The 15,079-nt window shown below is 35.6% G+C and overlaps 1 protein-coding gene across 7 annotated transcripts in view; it reads right to left on the bottom strand.

Moving 5' to 3' along the window:
• Positions 1-15,079, bottom strand: part of RGS22 (regulator of G protein signaling 22) — a 133,038-nt gene that overhangs the window by 34,832 nt on the left and 83,127 nt on the right. For all 7 annotated transcript variants that reach the window (XR_004382800.1, XM_032858600.1, XM_032858601.1 and 4 more), the window contains 4 exons: positions 7,811-8,005; positions 5,770-5,862; positions 3,189-3,361; positions 2,106-2,268 (listed from right to left, as the gene is read on the bottom strand). Coding sequence is in view for 6 of the 7 variants with exons in the window: in XM_032858600.1 (XP_032714491.1) it covers positions 2,106-2,268; positions 3,189-3,361; positions 5,770-5,862; positions 7,811-8,005 (624 nt within the window). In the remaining variant the exon portion in view is untranslated. The remainder of the gene's footprint in view (positions 1-2,105; positions 2,269-3,188; positions 3,362-5,769; positions 5,863-7,810; positions 8,006-15,079) is intronic.

Raw genomic sequence — 15,079 nt, 5'->3', positions numbered from 1 at the left:
TTAATAAAATCAATCAAATCTTACTAATAATTGTTAAAAGATGAGAAACCCTCATAGCCATCCTTTAATAATACTGAATTTTTTAATATAAAAAAGGAAGGAAAAAGAAAAAGAGGAAAAGACTGCTTTGCTGATCAAAACGCAAACTTGGTCCACCCAGCTGAAATTAGAACTAGCAAGATCTATATGGAATGTAATGTGATATGAATATCCTTAAGTATAAAATACTTAAACAAAAATAAAAGTAAGGCCAGAGATGAGGAAGAAAGGTCATTGAGGACACTCTCTGGAGTAAACACAGTCATTTGCTGTGATAACAATGAATCACTTTTTCTACTGAATTTGAAGTTCTCAGCATGTTCTAGTATGGAAGGTTCACACAGTAGCATCAGATACCAGGAACCCTCATACAGTGTACCACAAGCCAAACAGAAAACAAATGCCTTCCATGTGTTTATTTCATACTTGTGCTTATTGAGATACTCAATACTTTTGCTAATACAGCCCAGATTTGGATCTCAGGGAACTAATGGCAAGGCATTTTGTCAAGGTTGCTTAATTTCAGAATTCCTTCTCCTTCTTACTCCCAAAAAGTATTGCTTATTTTACCCCTGTAAGATCTAGCTTTTTAATGTGGTATGCCCTACTTATGAACACTTCTGTATTTTCCTTTAATTGACTAAATTTAGCATTTATCTGAAACTTGTATTTTATAGATGTATACCATTAAAATAGATATCCTTTTAAACTACCAAAATAAAAATATCAAACACTACACATTTGATCTCCAGGTAGTAATGTGGTACTAGCAAACTTCAAACTCATTACAATACTTAATTCTTTACATTTCAAAAGCATAAAAATTGAACCATATTTCATGTGATCAAAGTGTTACATAAACACTCAAGTCACACTGCTGAATTCCCGTCTGGCCTTTTTGCTATAAATAATGACACCACATAGTGTAAGAATGACATATAGTAATAATGACAGTAATAATATAGTAAATAATGACAACATATATCACAGGCATTCATATTTGCTGAATGAATGGATGACCGGATGAAAAAAAGTTATTTTTGTTCTATAAATTACTTTAAAAAATAACAGTTTTATAGTATACTTGAGTGAATTTTAAAGGCATTTAATTTGTAGATACTTAGAAATAACTTAAAAAGTTAAGATCTTCAAAGTATCTAACATATAAATCATAAAAGCAAAGCAAAATAGATGACTTTCAAGTTGTTGACAAAAAGAAATAAATTACTGGTTTTCAACCACAATGACCTCACACCAGTCAGAATGGCTAAAATTAACAAGTGAGGAAACAACAGATGTTGGTGAGGATGAGGATAAAGGGGAACCCTCTCACACTGTCGGTGGGAATGCAAGCTGGTGCTGCCACTCGGGAAAACCATACGGAGATTTCTCAAAAAGTTGAAAATAGAGCTATCCTATGACCCAGCAATCGCACTACTGGGTATTTACCCTAAAGATACAAACGTAGAGATCCAAAGGGGCACATGTACTCCAGTGTTCATAGCATCAATGTCCATGATAGCCAAACTATACAAAGAGCCCAGATATCCACCAACAGATGAATGGATACAGAAGATGTGGCATATAAATACAACGGAATACTACTCAACTATAAAAAAAAAATGACATCTTGCCATTTGGAATGATGTGGATGGAACTAGAGGATATTATGATAAGCAAAATATGTTACAAAGGAAGATAATTATCATATGATCTCACTGATATGTGGAATTTAAGAAACAAAACAGGATCACAGGGGAAGGGAGGGAAAAAATAAAACAAGACGAAACCAGAGAGTGAGACTAAACCATAAGAGTCTCTTAATCATAGGAAATAAGCTGAAGGTCGCTGGAGGGAAGGGGGTGTAGGGGGATGGGGTCACTGGGTGATGGATATTAAGGAGGGCTCATGATGTAATGAGCACAGCGTATTATTTAAGACTGATGAATCACTGAACTCTTTCTATGAAACTAATAATATACTATAGATTAAATAATTGAATTTAAATTTTAAAAAATTACTGGTTTTCATACTTCAACAAAGAATATATGTTTACATATTGATACCTGGTCCTGCTGATATAGAGAAGCTGGACTTTGGGGACCGAAGAAATATTTTTTATTAAGGTATTTGTTTTTAATATATATAGATTTTTCTTCCCTTTGCTTTCGGTCTCCGTAAACTATTCTTCTGAACTGTTCAATGTCCGTCCAGCACATAAGGTCCATACTAAAATGAAAACAAAAACAAAGTACAAGCCTTTTTACTTTTTTTCTCTGAATTCTACTAACCCACCCAAAAAGTTGTCTTAACTAATTAGCGAACTGATTAGGTAATGAAACTAATGAGTTCAATAATATGCCTAATCCTAGATAAATATATGAATGAACACGGGAGTACTGGGATCAGAAAAGAATCTACTACTGTTATTGACAGGGTCTCAAGAGTTCCTCCATCAATGCTGGACTCATATTGTTTATATCAAATCTGGGAAAATTTCCATCTACTGCATGTATATTTGGCAACATGCTAAATTCACAATTCCCATCAATAAGAAGGGAAACTATATATGTGAAATTTGGCTCCCAGGTCTAAACCTTTTCTGCTAACTTGGGAGAAAATTATTGGAAAAATATATGATCAATATTTCAGTTTACATTACATAAATATGTCATAAGTTTCCAAGATTCTGTGCAAAACTAGTATTTCATTGATGTATTAGCTAATAAAAATCACAAGTATTATAGTGATAATTTTAACAGTTTAGAAAAATATAAAGGAGATACTTTTTAGAAATACTAATTAAAGCAGCTGTCTAGAAAAATGCAAAAGAAAGAAAGTAGAAAAGCAAAAGAATAAAACACTTTGGTGTTTTTATTTAGCCGATGCTAAAAACTACTAACAAATCTTATTCGATGACTTGAAATAACATTGGGGAGGTTGCTCTTATCAAAATGCACTCCCCAACAAAAAGTTACCATACAGATTTCAAAGAGGTATGCTCATTACTTTTTACTATCATGGGTGAAATCTTGCACCAAATCACTTTTATAATATGTTCAATCAAAATAAGTAGCTTAAAATCATAAATAGCTTAGAAAATGATGCTTTAAAGGATAAATACATTTTAAAATGCTTATGTTCCTTACCTTGAAGAATGAGCCTCAAGAAACTGGCGGAAATGTTCAAACTCCAGTTTGTTGTTAAGCAGGTCATTAAAATTAAAGTGCTTATATTCTTCAGGAACATTATTCCAGTATTCTGGCTTTTTAGAGACCTCAGGAAGCCGTGAAATACCAGTTCCAATTTCACTAGCAGTGTCCTAGTGAAATGAAATTTTTCACTAAAAAATCTCTTAAATACAGCAAATTGTTTTCCATATTTAGAAAGGGAATTTGAAATAAAAATGAACAATTAGGCCAACACCATCTCACAACGCAATGGTAGAAGTAGGTGAGGATCTAGAATCTAGAATCTGGCTCTAACTCCTCTCAAATTCGATTCTGTTCCTTGCTGTTCCATTCGCTTCTTTTTAGGAACACTTAGTAAACATTTACCATGTATTTGCTTATAAAATATTTAATTTTCTTATTTTTGTTAGTACAAGAGTAATATATCTTTTGTAATAAGAAAACAAAAAACATACATTCTACTTACTATTCGTCTCAGAGACAACGACTGCTAACATTTTAAAATACAAATCTTCTAGTCTTTTTTGTGTACACACATGTAGTTTATTAAAAGCCAAGATAGGACTGAACAACTATGTATGGTTTTGTAACTTAGTTCTTTTTCTTAACTATGTATTATGAACATAAAATGTTCTTTTATTTATAGCAATTCTGAAAGTTATAGATAAGGCAACATAGTTTTCTAATAGCACATTCTTTACATGTAAACTTCTTCATATAAAAGTTAATGTTTAGGTCTTTTAAGACCTGATGTTTTGCAGTTTATAAGTTCTATTTAAGGGCAAAGAGCTAGAGAAGCTTACTCTCTGAAAAACCTTTCCTTTCCTTATGGAATTCCTTATATAATTAATTCGCCCCTCTATTTGTGTTTGAAAAGCATCAGACCATGAGAGAGAATACCAATATTTAAAAAACCAATTTCCAGTGTGGAAAAGGATTATGGGGAGAATTACACATTTTAGTTCATAAATTTTTAAAAACAACCTAAAATACAACTAACATGCTACATTTTAGTTCATAAGGTTAAAACACAAACTTAAAACACAATTTTATGAACATTTTCATTGTTTAAAATGCAACAAAATGTGCTACTTTTTTGGATTTTTATATAGTCTTTCCAAGATACTAATAAGTAGTTTCTCAAATAAAGAATTTCTGTGTTAAAAAGGCAACTATCATGAAGATTACACTTAATCATCTGAGCCCACCAGGTGCCCCTCATGAAGGTTACATTTAAAAAACTCTCCTGGGACACCTGGGTGGCTCAGTCTGTTAGGTGTCTGACTTCAGCTCAGGTCATGATCCCAGGATCCTGGAATCGAGTCCCATATTGGGCTCCTTGCTCAGTGGGGAGTCTGCTTCTCCCTCTCCCTCTGCCTCCCACTTCCCCTGCTTGTGCTCTCTCTCTCTTTGACAAATGAAAGCTTAAAAAAAAATTTACTGTTTGTGTAAAATTTTATTGTAAAACAGTAAAAATTTGAGATAGGCACAAAGGAGAAAGTAAAACTATCACCTGAAAAAAAAAATAGATCAATTAAACCTTATCACTCAGAGCTAACGGTCTTCAACATTTTGGTGAACATCTTTCCAGATACCTCTCTTTGCATATATGAATACATGGAGAAATACATACATATAATTTTACATAAATAGGATTATATGATACCAGTATTTTTTGTTCCCCATATTTTTTTAAAAGATTTTATTTATTTATTTGACAGACAGAGATCATAAGTAGGCAGAGAGGCAGGCAGAGAGAGGGAGGATGAAGCAGGCTCCCCACTGAACAGAGAACCCGATGCAGGTCCTGATCCCAGGACCCTGGGATCATGACCTGAGCCGAAGGCAGAGGCTTTAACCCACTGAGCCACCCAGGCCCCACCCCCATTATCTTTATATAATAATACGTCCTGGGCATTTTCCATGTCGATAAATGTGAATATGAACTCTCACTTTTATGTAAATATACAAATTTCATTTTATGACTTTCAGGATCTACCATGGTTTATTTAGCTAATCCCAAATTTGCAAATTTATAAATCAAAATAACACTTTACTATCCTAGTTAATCCTATGATCTTTTTACGGACTCCCCCAGATCCCTTCCATATTCTTCCCTTTATTGTTTTGCCTATTGCTGTCACACGACAGTTCCCTTTCTGTTTGGAAAACTCAATTTAACTCTTTTTTTGAATTGACAATGAATAGAACAGTTGCCATACAGAAAATAACCAGAAACATTTGAAGGAATAATGTGGCTTTAAGGCTCTTAACTAAGTCAGGCAAGTGGGTTGGCTCACTACATTACCTCATCTGCTTTGTTCTTCGGGTTTTGTTGTTTAATGTGTCAGTATAAAGTGATACCTGTCAAACACAGCATCCTAGGCAAAGAAGTAGCAGAGAAATGAAACTGCCTATCCCCTACTTTATCAGGACATGATCTCCTCAATATATGATCCCCCTGCCCCATGCCAATATATACAGTGGTAATCCTCTCCAGGATAAAAAGTTGATTTTTCTAAGTAGAGAGCTGTCTTACCTCAGTTTTCTTGGAAAATGTCTCTTTATGCAAAGCCTGTAGCTTTCTGAAGTATGTGGAATCTAACTGTCGAGTTTCTTCTATCAGCTCCACCTAATAAAATAATAATAAAGCTCATAACATCAATAGAATGTACATTATGAAAAAGTGGGGAAAGAATGCAAAATTTGCCAGTAACAGTGGGCTCAAGAATGAATACATTTGCCAATAAAATAAATTGGTTTGGCAGCAAAAGCAGCAAGACCAACATAAAAATATTAACTACAGCAAATTCTGACTTTGCGTGCATGCGATAAAATATTTCTACGTAATGATATAGTGACACCAGAGATCATTCCTCCTTTCTGGACACCCCATGCGAACTAACAAACACTGCACACATGTTGGGTCACATTTCCATTTTCTACCCATTACAACAGGGTAAGAGTCACAAAGACAGGCATTGCTAGTGTTAATAATCAAATAATCCACAGCAGAACAAGAAATGACTGCACTCCATTCGTAATAGTCTGTGACCTAAGGTTTTTTGCTGTAGCGAGAAAGGAGAAGGTCATTCATCAGATTAACCTCATTGTACATCTCAGCCTGCAGAGCAGGTTTTGCACTGTTTTAGAGCCACAAAAACAAGCTCATTCTCAATTTCTCGATTCCAGGGAAAAATCAGTTTGGTGGACTGAGAACTTTCTACATTTAATAACTAGCTTTGGTAGTCTCCTTAATTATCCTTTTTGGGAGCAAGTCTACATAACCAAGTCAACTGGACTTTCAGAGAAGTCCTCTGGGCTGAATTTAAGGAAGTTTCTAGTTTCCTGTTAAAAAGAGTGTATCATTTTCCCACACATTTTATAAGAGTCATCACCAATCTAAAACTTTTTGGTTTAGGGAAGTTAGTTATAATTCTAAATCTTTTTTTTTTTTTTAACATGTCAGGACCCTATCTCAGGTCCTTTTTTTTCTCTATGCCATGTATTATATTTAAAATAATGACTGGAGAGAATTTTTTAAAAATCTCATACAATAGCCTAACTTTTCTAGTGTAATAGATGTATTTTTGTAGAAAAGTTGTAATGCTAATTTTTGAGGACAAAGAGAAATTAGGACAGAAAATTTAATTTTCATCACTGAATTTAGTAAGCCCTGAGAGTTGTTCAATCACAATCTGAAAAGGTAATTTTATCCATGGTGTTTTGGTATTAATTTTATCTTAGTTTACCTAAGTTATTCTTTCTGGTAGAAGACAAGACTAAGAAGTGGTTGAGGAGAGAGGAACAAAGAACAGCAATATGAAGACAGCAGAGTTCCACACAGGGACCTGATGTACAGGGTCCATGCGTTAACTTCATAGGGAAAAAATGCCCAGGAATGGTTCAAATCTGTGGTTCAAAATAAATATTGAAATAAATTTCCTCCACCCCTCAATAAGAATAGTGAAAACATTCAAGCATTGAGACTTAAAATGACCTCTTTTGGAATTAAAAAAGTTGTGTTGAAACTCGTATCCAATCAAACAGCCCGACATAATGAACATAAGCAGTGCCTTCAAATAGCAACACTGAAGTTACAGAATGTATTTCCCACAATACATACCGAACATTTCTATTTTCCATGGGTGTCATATTTACCATAACTCATCCAGGAGAAAATTAAATGGGATTTTTCCATTAATCTAAATGAAGGCCACTGCTGAGAAATGGTGAAAAGGGACAAAGCCAGGACATTATCACGGCAGATTTTGTTGGTTCACAGGAAACCAAACCTCAGATTTCTCTCTGCTGACATAATTGTACAGAGAACTAAATATGACAAAGATTTTAGTCTTTTGTTAGAAGACAATTGAGAAACTGGCAAAAAATGAAGTTAATAAATACTTCCGCTGCTCTAATTTTGAACCTGCCAAATCTTAACTGAGTCCCTGGCCCATATGAGATCTTTTCCAGTATTTCTCTTTTTCCGTTTTTCTCTTGTGAGTTAATAACGTTGCTTATCCTCAGTTTTGTAGTAAACCTGAATGGTCACATGCCATTTCTTAGTGCCACAATACCTTTCCAAAAGCAGCTTGGTCGAATTTTACCATCTTTGTCCAGGGCTCAAGGAGGAGGAGAAGGATATATTCTTCTGCTGTGTCAAAAAGGTCTTCAAATGGTGGCTGTATTTTCATATAGATTTCTTTTTTCTTTTCCTGTTGGAGTCCAATGTCAAGAGTAGCCGAAGGAGCAATGTATGTGGCAAAAAGATACTAAGGGAGAAAGGGGAGAAAGAAAGGAGAGGATATTGGGAGAAGCCATAATGGTGAGTGGGTTCCTCAGTAAAGGCATTTAAAAAATGTAAGAGAAGGGAAACAAGCTCAAGTGATGTCTTTTTCTTGAAAAGATGCATGGAACTACTTAAGTCAAAGCACTGTGTTTATTCTCTTTACTTTTCCTATTTCTTCAGTGGTAATTAGTCAATTTGTGGTGGTTCTTACTCAAGAGTATATCATTTGGATATTCCAACTTTTTATCAGATTACTTCTATGTATTATTATGATTGATTTCAGGCTATAGGTCCTTTTCCCCTTATGTTCACGCTATTTCTAACAAATTATTGCTACCTCCCAAAATGGCTTGAAATGCCCATTTGGAAACAAGGGGCAAGAATCACTGGGGCTGAAAAACTGGCTATCAGTTTTCTAGGATAGGGACCCAACAGACTACCTGCCCTACCCAACAGAGCTGCAGAGTTCTTAAAACTGTAACAAGTATCTCTTTCTGCTGTAAAAATATCTCCATCTGATGTCCAATACTGTGGAAGAGATATGAGAAGGAAGTAGGAGTGAATGGAAAGATACACAGATACACATGGAATTTCTAAGCTTCCTGGAAAAAGCTGCATAAATGTCTATTCCATTCTACTCATTTGTCTTTTCTCTAAATGACAGCCATTTACATCTGAGAAGTAATTTAATAACATTTTATTTTTAAAATATTACATACCGAATATGTCATGCTCTGTGTATCAGATTTAAATGTAGTTTTACTAACAATCTCTAATTAATTGCATTCAATTTTAATTTTATTTTTTTACTTAGTTTTGGACCTGATCATGTCCAGATTCAACCCAGGCAATAGACAGATGACAGATCGATAGATAGGCTTGTACCAAATACAAAAATAGTATTCTGTAAAATAATCTTCTTAGAAGTTTTAAAGGGTCCGCACTAATAACATAAGCCTTTACTGAGTATCCATTACATCTTGGACACGTGGATATCTGCTATGTATGCAACGATTAATGATTAAGACCCAATACCTACTCGGAGGAGCCACTGGTGGTGACCTCGAGATGAAAATCGGTCACTGCAATACAGTATGATAAATACTACAATAGAAGTATGCATTGTAAATAAGATCATCAATGATTGCCTGTCCATTCTTTTTAAACTCACATCCCATTAATTGCCTTTTAAAATTTGCACTCAAATACCAATTCTTCTGTTATTTTCCTAAACCTTGTTGTTTTGCCATTCCATACCATTGCATATATTGTTTGTTTGATCTTCGATATTCACCTTACCCCATGCACCTTGTCTGCTTGATAAACTCTTATTCTTTAAAAATGAACATGGATTTTTCCTCCTCCAGGAAACCTTCACTGACACCCTCCTCCCAAAATCATTTTCTACTGCTATCCACACCACACTATAATGAAGTTATGTACTATGTATCTTCTTCTAAAACGAGGTCCTTGAGGGCAAATACTGCAGCTTATTCTTTTGTCATTCTCCAACTCCTAAAACTGTTCTTGGCAGAGAGAAGATGCCATAAATGTTTATTGAATTTTACTAAATCCGCAGAAAAGACTCATTTATGTCTTGGAATGGGAAAGGAAAAGATTCAGAAACTTTTCCAAGAGAAGATAAGTTTCTCTTACTCTTAATCCTTCAGCTGAATCTTTAAAGATGAGTTGGAGTCAATCAGGCAAGAAAAGGGAGTTGATGAGAAGGATGGTTTAAGGAGGAGGAAAATATGGGTGAGGCGTGAAGGCTTACAGAAGTTTTATGACCTATGGAGAGATTCTGGGCTCCAAATAGATACCACTGGCTAAAGGAAAGAAGTAGAATAAGAGGGGATGCTAGAAAGGGAGGCAGAAGCCAGAACGTGCATATGACCTTTTGTCCCTTGGTGAAGAATTTGAATTTTTACTTAAAGATATGTAATGAGGTCTCTCTGGGGAGTGACATCATTGGATATAAATCTTAGAAATAAATCACTATGGCGTCAGGAAAGAAAAACAGTTCAAGTAAGGTTTGGAAGTTATTTCAATGGCCAGACAAGAAATTATATGACACCTTCATCTCTCACTTGCTTTTTTGCAATAGCCTCTTAACTGGTCCTCAAATGTTCCTCTTTGCTTTCTTAGTGTCTTTTCTTTTTACAGCAAACAGACAAGGCCTTTTGCCTATCACTCTTCTGTTCAACTCTTCAGCGACTTCTCCTCTTGCACACAAAACAGCCAAAGACCTTATGACTCCCTATAATTGGGATTTTTGGAAGTTTCTCAATACCAAGAGGACAAGGACTATAGTTCAGGGCCTGCCATTGGGGAAGCCCCTGTAAATACTTTAGCTCTCAAAACACCCTAATATCAGAGTTGGATCAGGTATAGACTCTAGTCTTGAATCTTTAAAGTGCCAAGAGAAAATAACTGCTAACCTATAATTCTGTACCCAGCAAAAATATCCTTATAAAGTGAAAAGAAAACAAGGATGTCATAAATCAACAAGCAGCGCAGACAATTCATCACCAGCAGACCTGCGCTATGCACATGAAACAAAGGTAAGAGCAGGATGGAATAGAGAACAACAGATGCATAAATATATAGGTAAAGATGAATAAATACTGATAGTAAAGCATAGTAACAATGAATGAAGTCAGAGGAAATAGTAAAAGAGCCTAAGAAAGATAAGTTGAGACTGAAAGGTCAGGTTAAGGTGCAACTGAAATGATCTATTGGGAGCTTACTGTAGGGAGGAAAGCAAATGAGGTTAGAATCAGGATAGTAATAACAATATGCAGAGAGGAATTTCAAAGAATGAGAGTGAATGAGGCACCTGGCTGGCTCAGTCAGTATAGCCATGACTCTTTTTTGTTTAAGTTTTTATTTAAATTCGAGTTAGTTAACATACAATGTAATATTGGATTCAGGAGTAGAATTAGTGGTTCATCCCCTTCATCTAATGCCCAGTGCTCATCACAAGTGCCTTCCTTAACCCCCTCACCCATTTTGCCCATCCCCCACCCACCTATTCTCCAGCATCTCTCAGTTCATTTACTACAAAGTTAATAGTCTCTCATGTTTTGCCACCAGAGTTTTGAGTTCAAGTCCCACGCTGAACGTAGAGCTTACTGAAAAAAAAAAAATAGTGTGAAGATAAGGGAGAAGGACATGTAGAGCATTTTAAAGGGAGTATTTATAAAGTTCAGTATATAATGTGCCACTCACTCAATAAATATTTGTTAAATGGATGAATGGAAGGTTAATGTCCTAAAGTGAAATGATGGTCTGAAAAGGGAATTTCAGAGTTCCAACATTTAAACCTGAAGTCATTCTAAATTATGATGGATTCTAACACATGGCTATCTCCATAGTTAACATGGGAAAAATGGAAATAAAAGACATTGGAATTGGGTGAGTTAAAAGGCACTGTAGCACAGATGTAGTGAAAAGAAGGGCCATCTGTACCCCAGTGTTTATAGCAGCAATGGCCACGTTTGCCAAACTGTGGAAAGAACCAAGATGCCCTTCAACGGGTGAATGGATAAGGAAGATGTGGTCCATATACACTGTGGAGTATTATGCCTCCATCAGAAAGGATGAATTCCCAATTTTTGTAGCAACATGGACGCGACTGGAAGAGATGATGCTGAGTGAAATAAGTCAAGCAGAGAGAGTCAATTATCATATGGTTTCACTTATTTGCGGAGCATAACAAATAACATGGAGGACATGGGGAGATGGAGAGGAGAAGGGAGTTGAAGGAAACTGGAATGGGAGGTGAACCATGAGAGACTATGGACTCTGAAAAACAACCTGAGGGTTTTGAAGGGGTGGGGTGTGGGAGGTTGGGGGAGCCAGGTGGTGGGTATTAAGGAGGGCATGTATTGCATGGAGCACTGAGTGTGGTGCAAAAACAATGAATACTGTTATGCTGAAAAGAAATTAAAAAAAAAAAAGCACTGTAGCATATATGCTATAAGAGTTATTTGTACAGATGCCAAAAAAGCTTCATATGATAAAAAAAAAAAAGAGAGAGAGAGAGAGAAATTTCATGATTCATTCATTGAAACTTTCTAGAAAGATAGAGAACTTAAAAGGTCTTTTGGCAGTGTTAGTGGGACATAGGATAGGGGATATTAGTAGATGGAGCTACTTAAAATTTTTGAAGTATTTAAAGATGAGTCTTGAACAGCAGCAGAGAACCTCTCTTTATTCCTAAGTGTTGTGAAATGTGGGAGAAGGGGCATATTTAGAAGACATTCTGGATGTTCTATTTAATTAGGCAATCTGCAGCCTGGAAATTTCCTTCCCTAAGACAAAGACACATAGTCCATTGGGCAGAATAGCAGAAATTGAACCATCAAATGATAGTTCATACCAAATGATTATATATATAATATTTAAAATGAAATTTGCTTTGTACACACACAATTTTTTCTAACATTGGGAGTTAGTTTTTTAAAATTTTTAATTTAAATTCCAGTTAGTTAACAAACAGTGTAATATTAGTTTTAGGTATAAAATATAGTGATTCAACATTCCTATACAACACCTGGTGCTCATCACAAGTGCCCTCCTTAATCCCCATCACCTATCTCACCCATCCCCCACCCACCCACCTCGCCTCTGGTAACCATCAGTTTGTTCTGTATAATTAAGAGTCTGTTTCTTGGTTTGCCTCTCTCTCTCCCTTTTTTCTTCCCTTTGTTCATTTGGTTTTTTCTTAAATTCCACATATGAGTGAAATCATATGGTATCTGCCTTTCTTTGACTGACTTATTTTGCTTAGTGTAATACTCTCTAGCTCCATCCATGTTTTTGCAGATGGCAAGAGTTCATTCTTTTTTATGGCTGAGTAATATTCCATCATGAATATATACCACATCAGTTCTAGCCATTCATCAGTTGATTGGTACTTGTAATCTAACCAGTCTAACAAGTTAGGTTTGTATCAGGTTGAAATCTATTCTTAAAGATTTTCTAAGCTGGAGATTTTTTAAGTATATAAATTAAAATAATGTCATACTAAGGTAAATTAAGAAACTAAAGACAAAAATGATCAAATTAACAACAGTAAGAATGTCTCTAGAATTTGCTACAATAATTTCAAATTTACCTCAAAGAAGGGTAAATTTGACTCCCCAAATTACTTCATTTAAAAATTGATGGTCAGGTTTTATTTGGGGTTGAACAGCTTCTAATGGAAAAATAAAGTAAATGCTTAATCATTGGGTCAGCTACACTGAAAGTATAGTATAAATAAACACTTGATGTGACACATATCAAACTCTTCGTGTAGAAATCAGGACAATTTCTTTGATTTAAAAAACATAGTAACAGTGAAGAGGGTAAAGTACAAAAGAAGTTGAAATGGTGACTAGAATACCAGTGATAGAAATGACAGTCAGCTTTTGGTGGACACCCAAATCCATCCTTTTCCCTTTCTCTCCCAGTCTTGCCTTCACTCTTCTTGTCTTTCAAGATCTGCTGCTACCCACAGTCTCATGAGAAACTCTAGGTGCTATTTATATTGTCTATGGTGAACATTTCACAATGCCATGGCAAGGCCATTCAGGTTGTAACTATCTCCAGTCAGTTTGGCCTTTTACCTTCTGAAATTTTGCTTTATGATTTTCTTCAGAATGAGTGTCAGTTCCCTCTACCAATTACTATATTAATAGCACAACTTTCTCTCTCTGAACACTATTCTTCATCCTTTTATACCTCTCACCAAGCTTTTCTTTACCTTCAGCACAATCTGTAGCTTCTTCCTGTCCTCCAGATCAATGGGGCCACCACCTAGTTTCTCTTTCTTTCTTTTGTGATTGGGTCTGAAGTTTGTCCATCATTTCAAGTACACTCTTAAAACATCCTTAATTCCTCCCATCTTGATCTTCTGCCCAATTCTGAATCTGCTGAATCATTTATCCATTTTTTCAACTCTGTCCTCGAGCTCCCAATAAAAACTATCACAACTGGCTTCATTATACATAGACTTAAAAAGAAGAAGAAGAGGAACCTTAGCCATGATCACAAAGCTTGGTAAGTTTTTGCATATTTCTAATAAAATCTTATCTCCCCATTTCTAACCTTTGCCATTCTCCATAAAACTCCCAACTGTTCCTTATGCTTCTTCACTTTCAGAAGATTGACCTTCCACTTAACTGGGAAAAACTCACTCTGGTATGGATGCCCTCAACTTTCTCCTCAAGAACCTTCTTCTAAATAGTTTTCTTTCTCCGATGTTTCAAAGAAAGACTCCTTTCCAAGATGAAACCATTCATGCATGGCCTTGACTCCCTTCCTCCCCAGAACCTTGCAACATCAATTATTTCCTTAGTGCCCATGTCCTTAATTTATGTTGCCATTGATTCCATCTTCTTTCTTACGCTACAAAGCTGTTCAGGTGAGGTGTCTCTCCCTTTGTAAAATAAGTTCCTTGGCTGTTTTGCCCATAAACTATCGCCCTTCTCTATTTCCCATCTCTACAAATCTTCTTACTCCCTTTTCACCCACTTCTCTGTCTGCAGTAATCTGGTTTTCATGCCAATGATACTGATCTCCAAGATCACTAACAAACCATACAAACACCAGTCCAATAGCTTCTCTCCCTAATCTTCACTATATTGTATTCCCTTGCAGCTTTTACATTGTTGATTACCTCTCCTTGACCTCAACAGTGTCTCCTGATTCTTTGCCTATTTCCACTCTTAGACTCCTTTGGTGAATCCTTTTCCTCTCTTTCCCCTTAAAGCATTCATTAAAATTCTATGTTTACAAAGATAAACTCAAAATGGATAAAAGACCTCAACGTGAGACAGGAATCCATCAGAATCCTAGGGGAGAATATAGACAGTAACCTCTTCGATATCAGCCACAGCAACTTCTTTCAAGATATGTCTCCAAAGGCAAAGGAAACAAAAGCGAAGATGAACTTTTGGGACTTCATCAAGATCAAAAGCTTCTGCACAGCAAAGGAAACAGTCAAGAAAACAAAGAGGCAAGATATTTGCGAGAATGGGAAAAGATATTTGCAAATGACAGTACAGACAAA

Source organism: Lontra canadensis, unplaced genomic scaffold, assembly GCF_010015895.1.
Source record: "Lontra canadensis isolate GAN:19392208 unplaced genomic scaffold, GSC_riverotter_1.0 scaffold15, whole genome shotgun sequence".
NCBI lineage: Eukaryota > Metazoa > Chordata > Mammalia > Carnivora > Mustelidae > Lontra > Lontra canadensis.
Note: the sequence above shows the minus strand (reverse complement) of the source record. Positions and strands in the feature narration are given on the sequence as shown.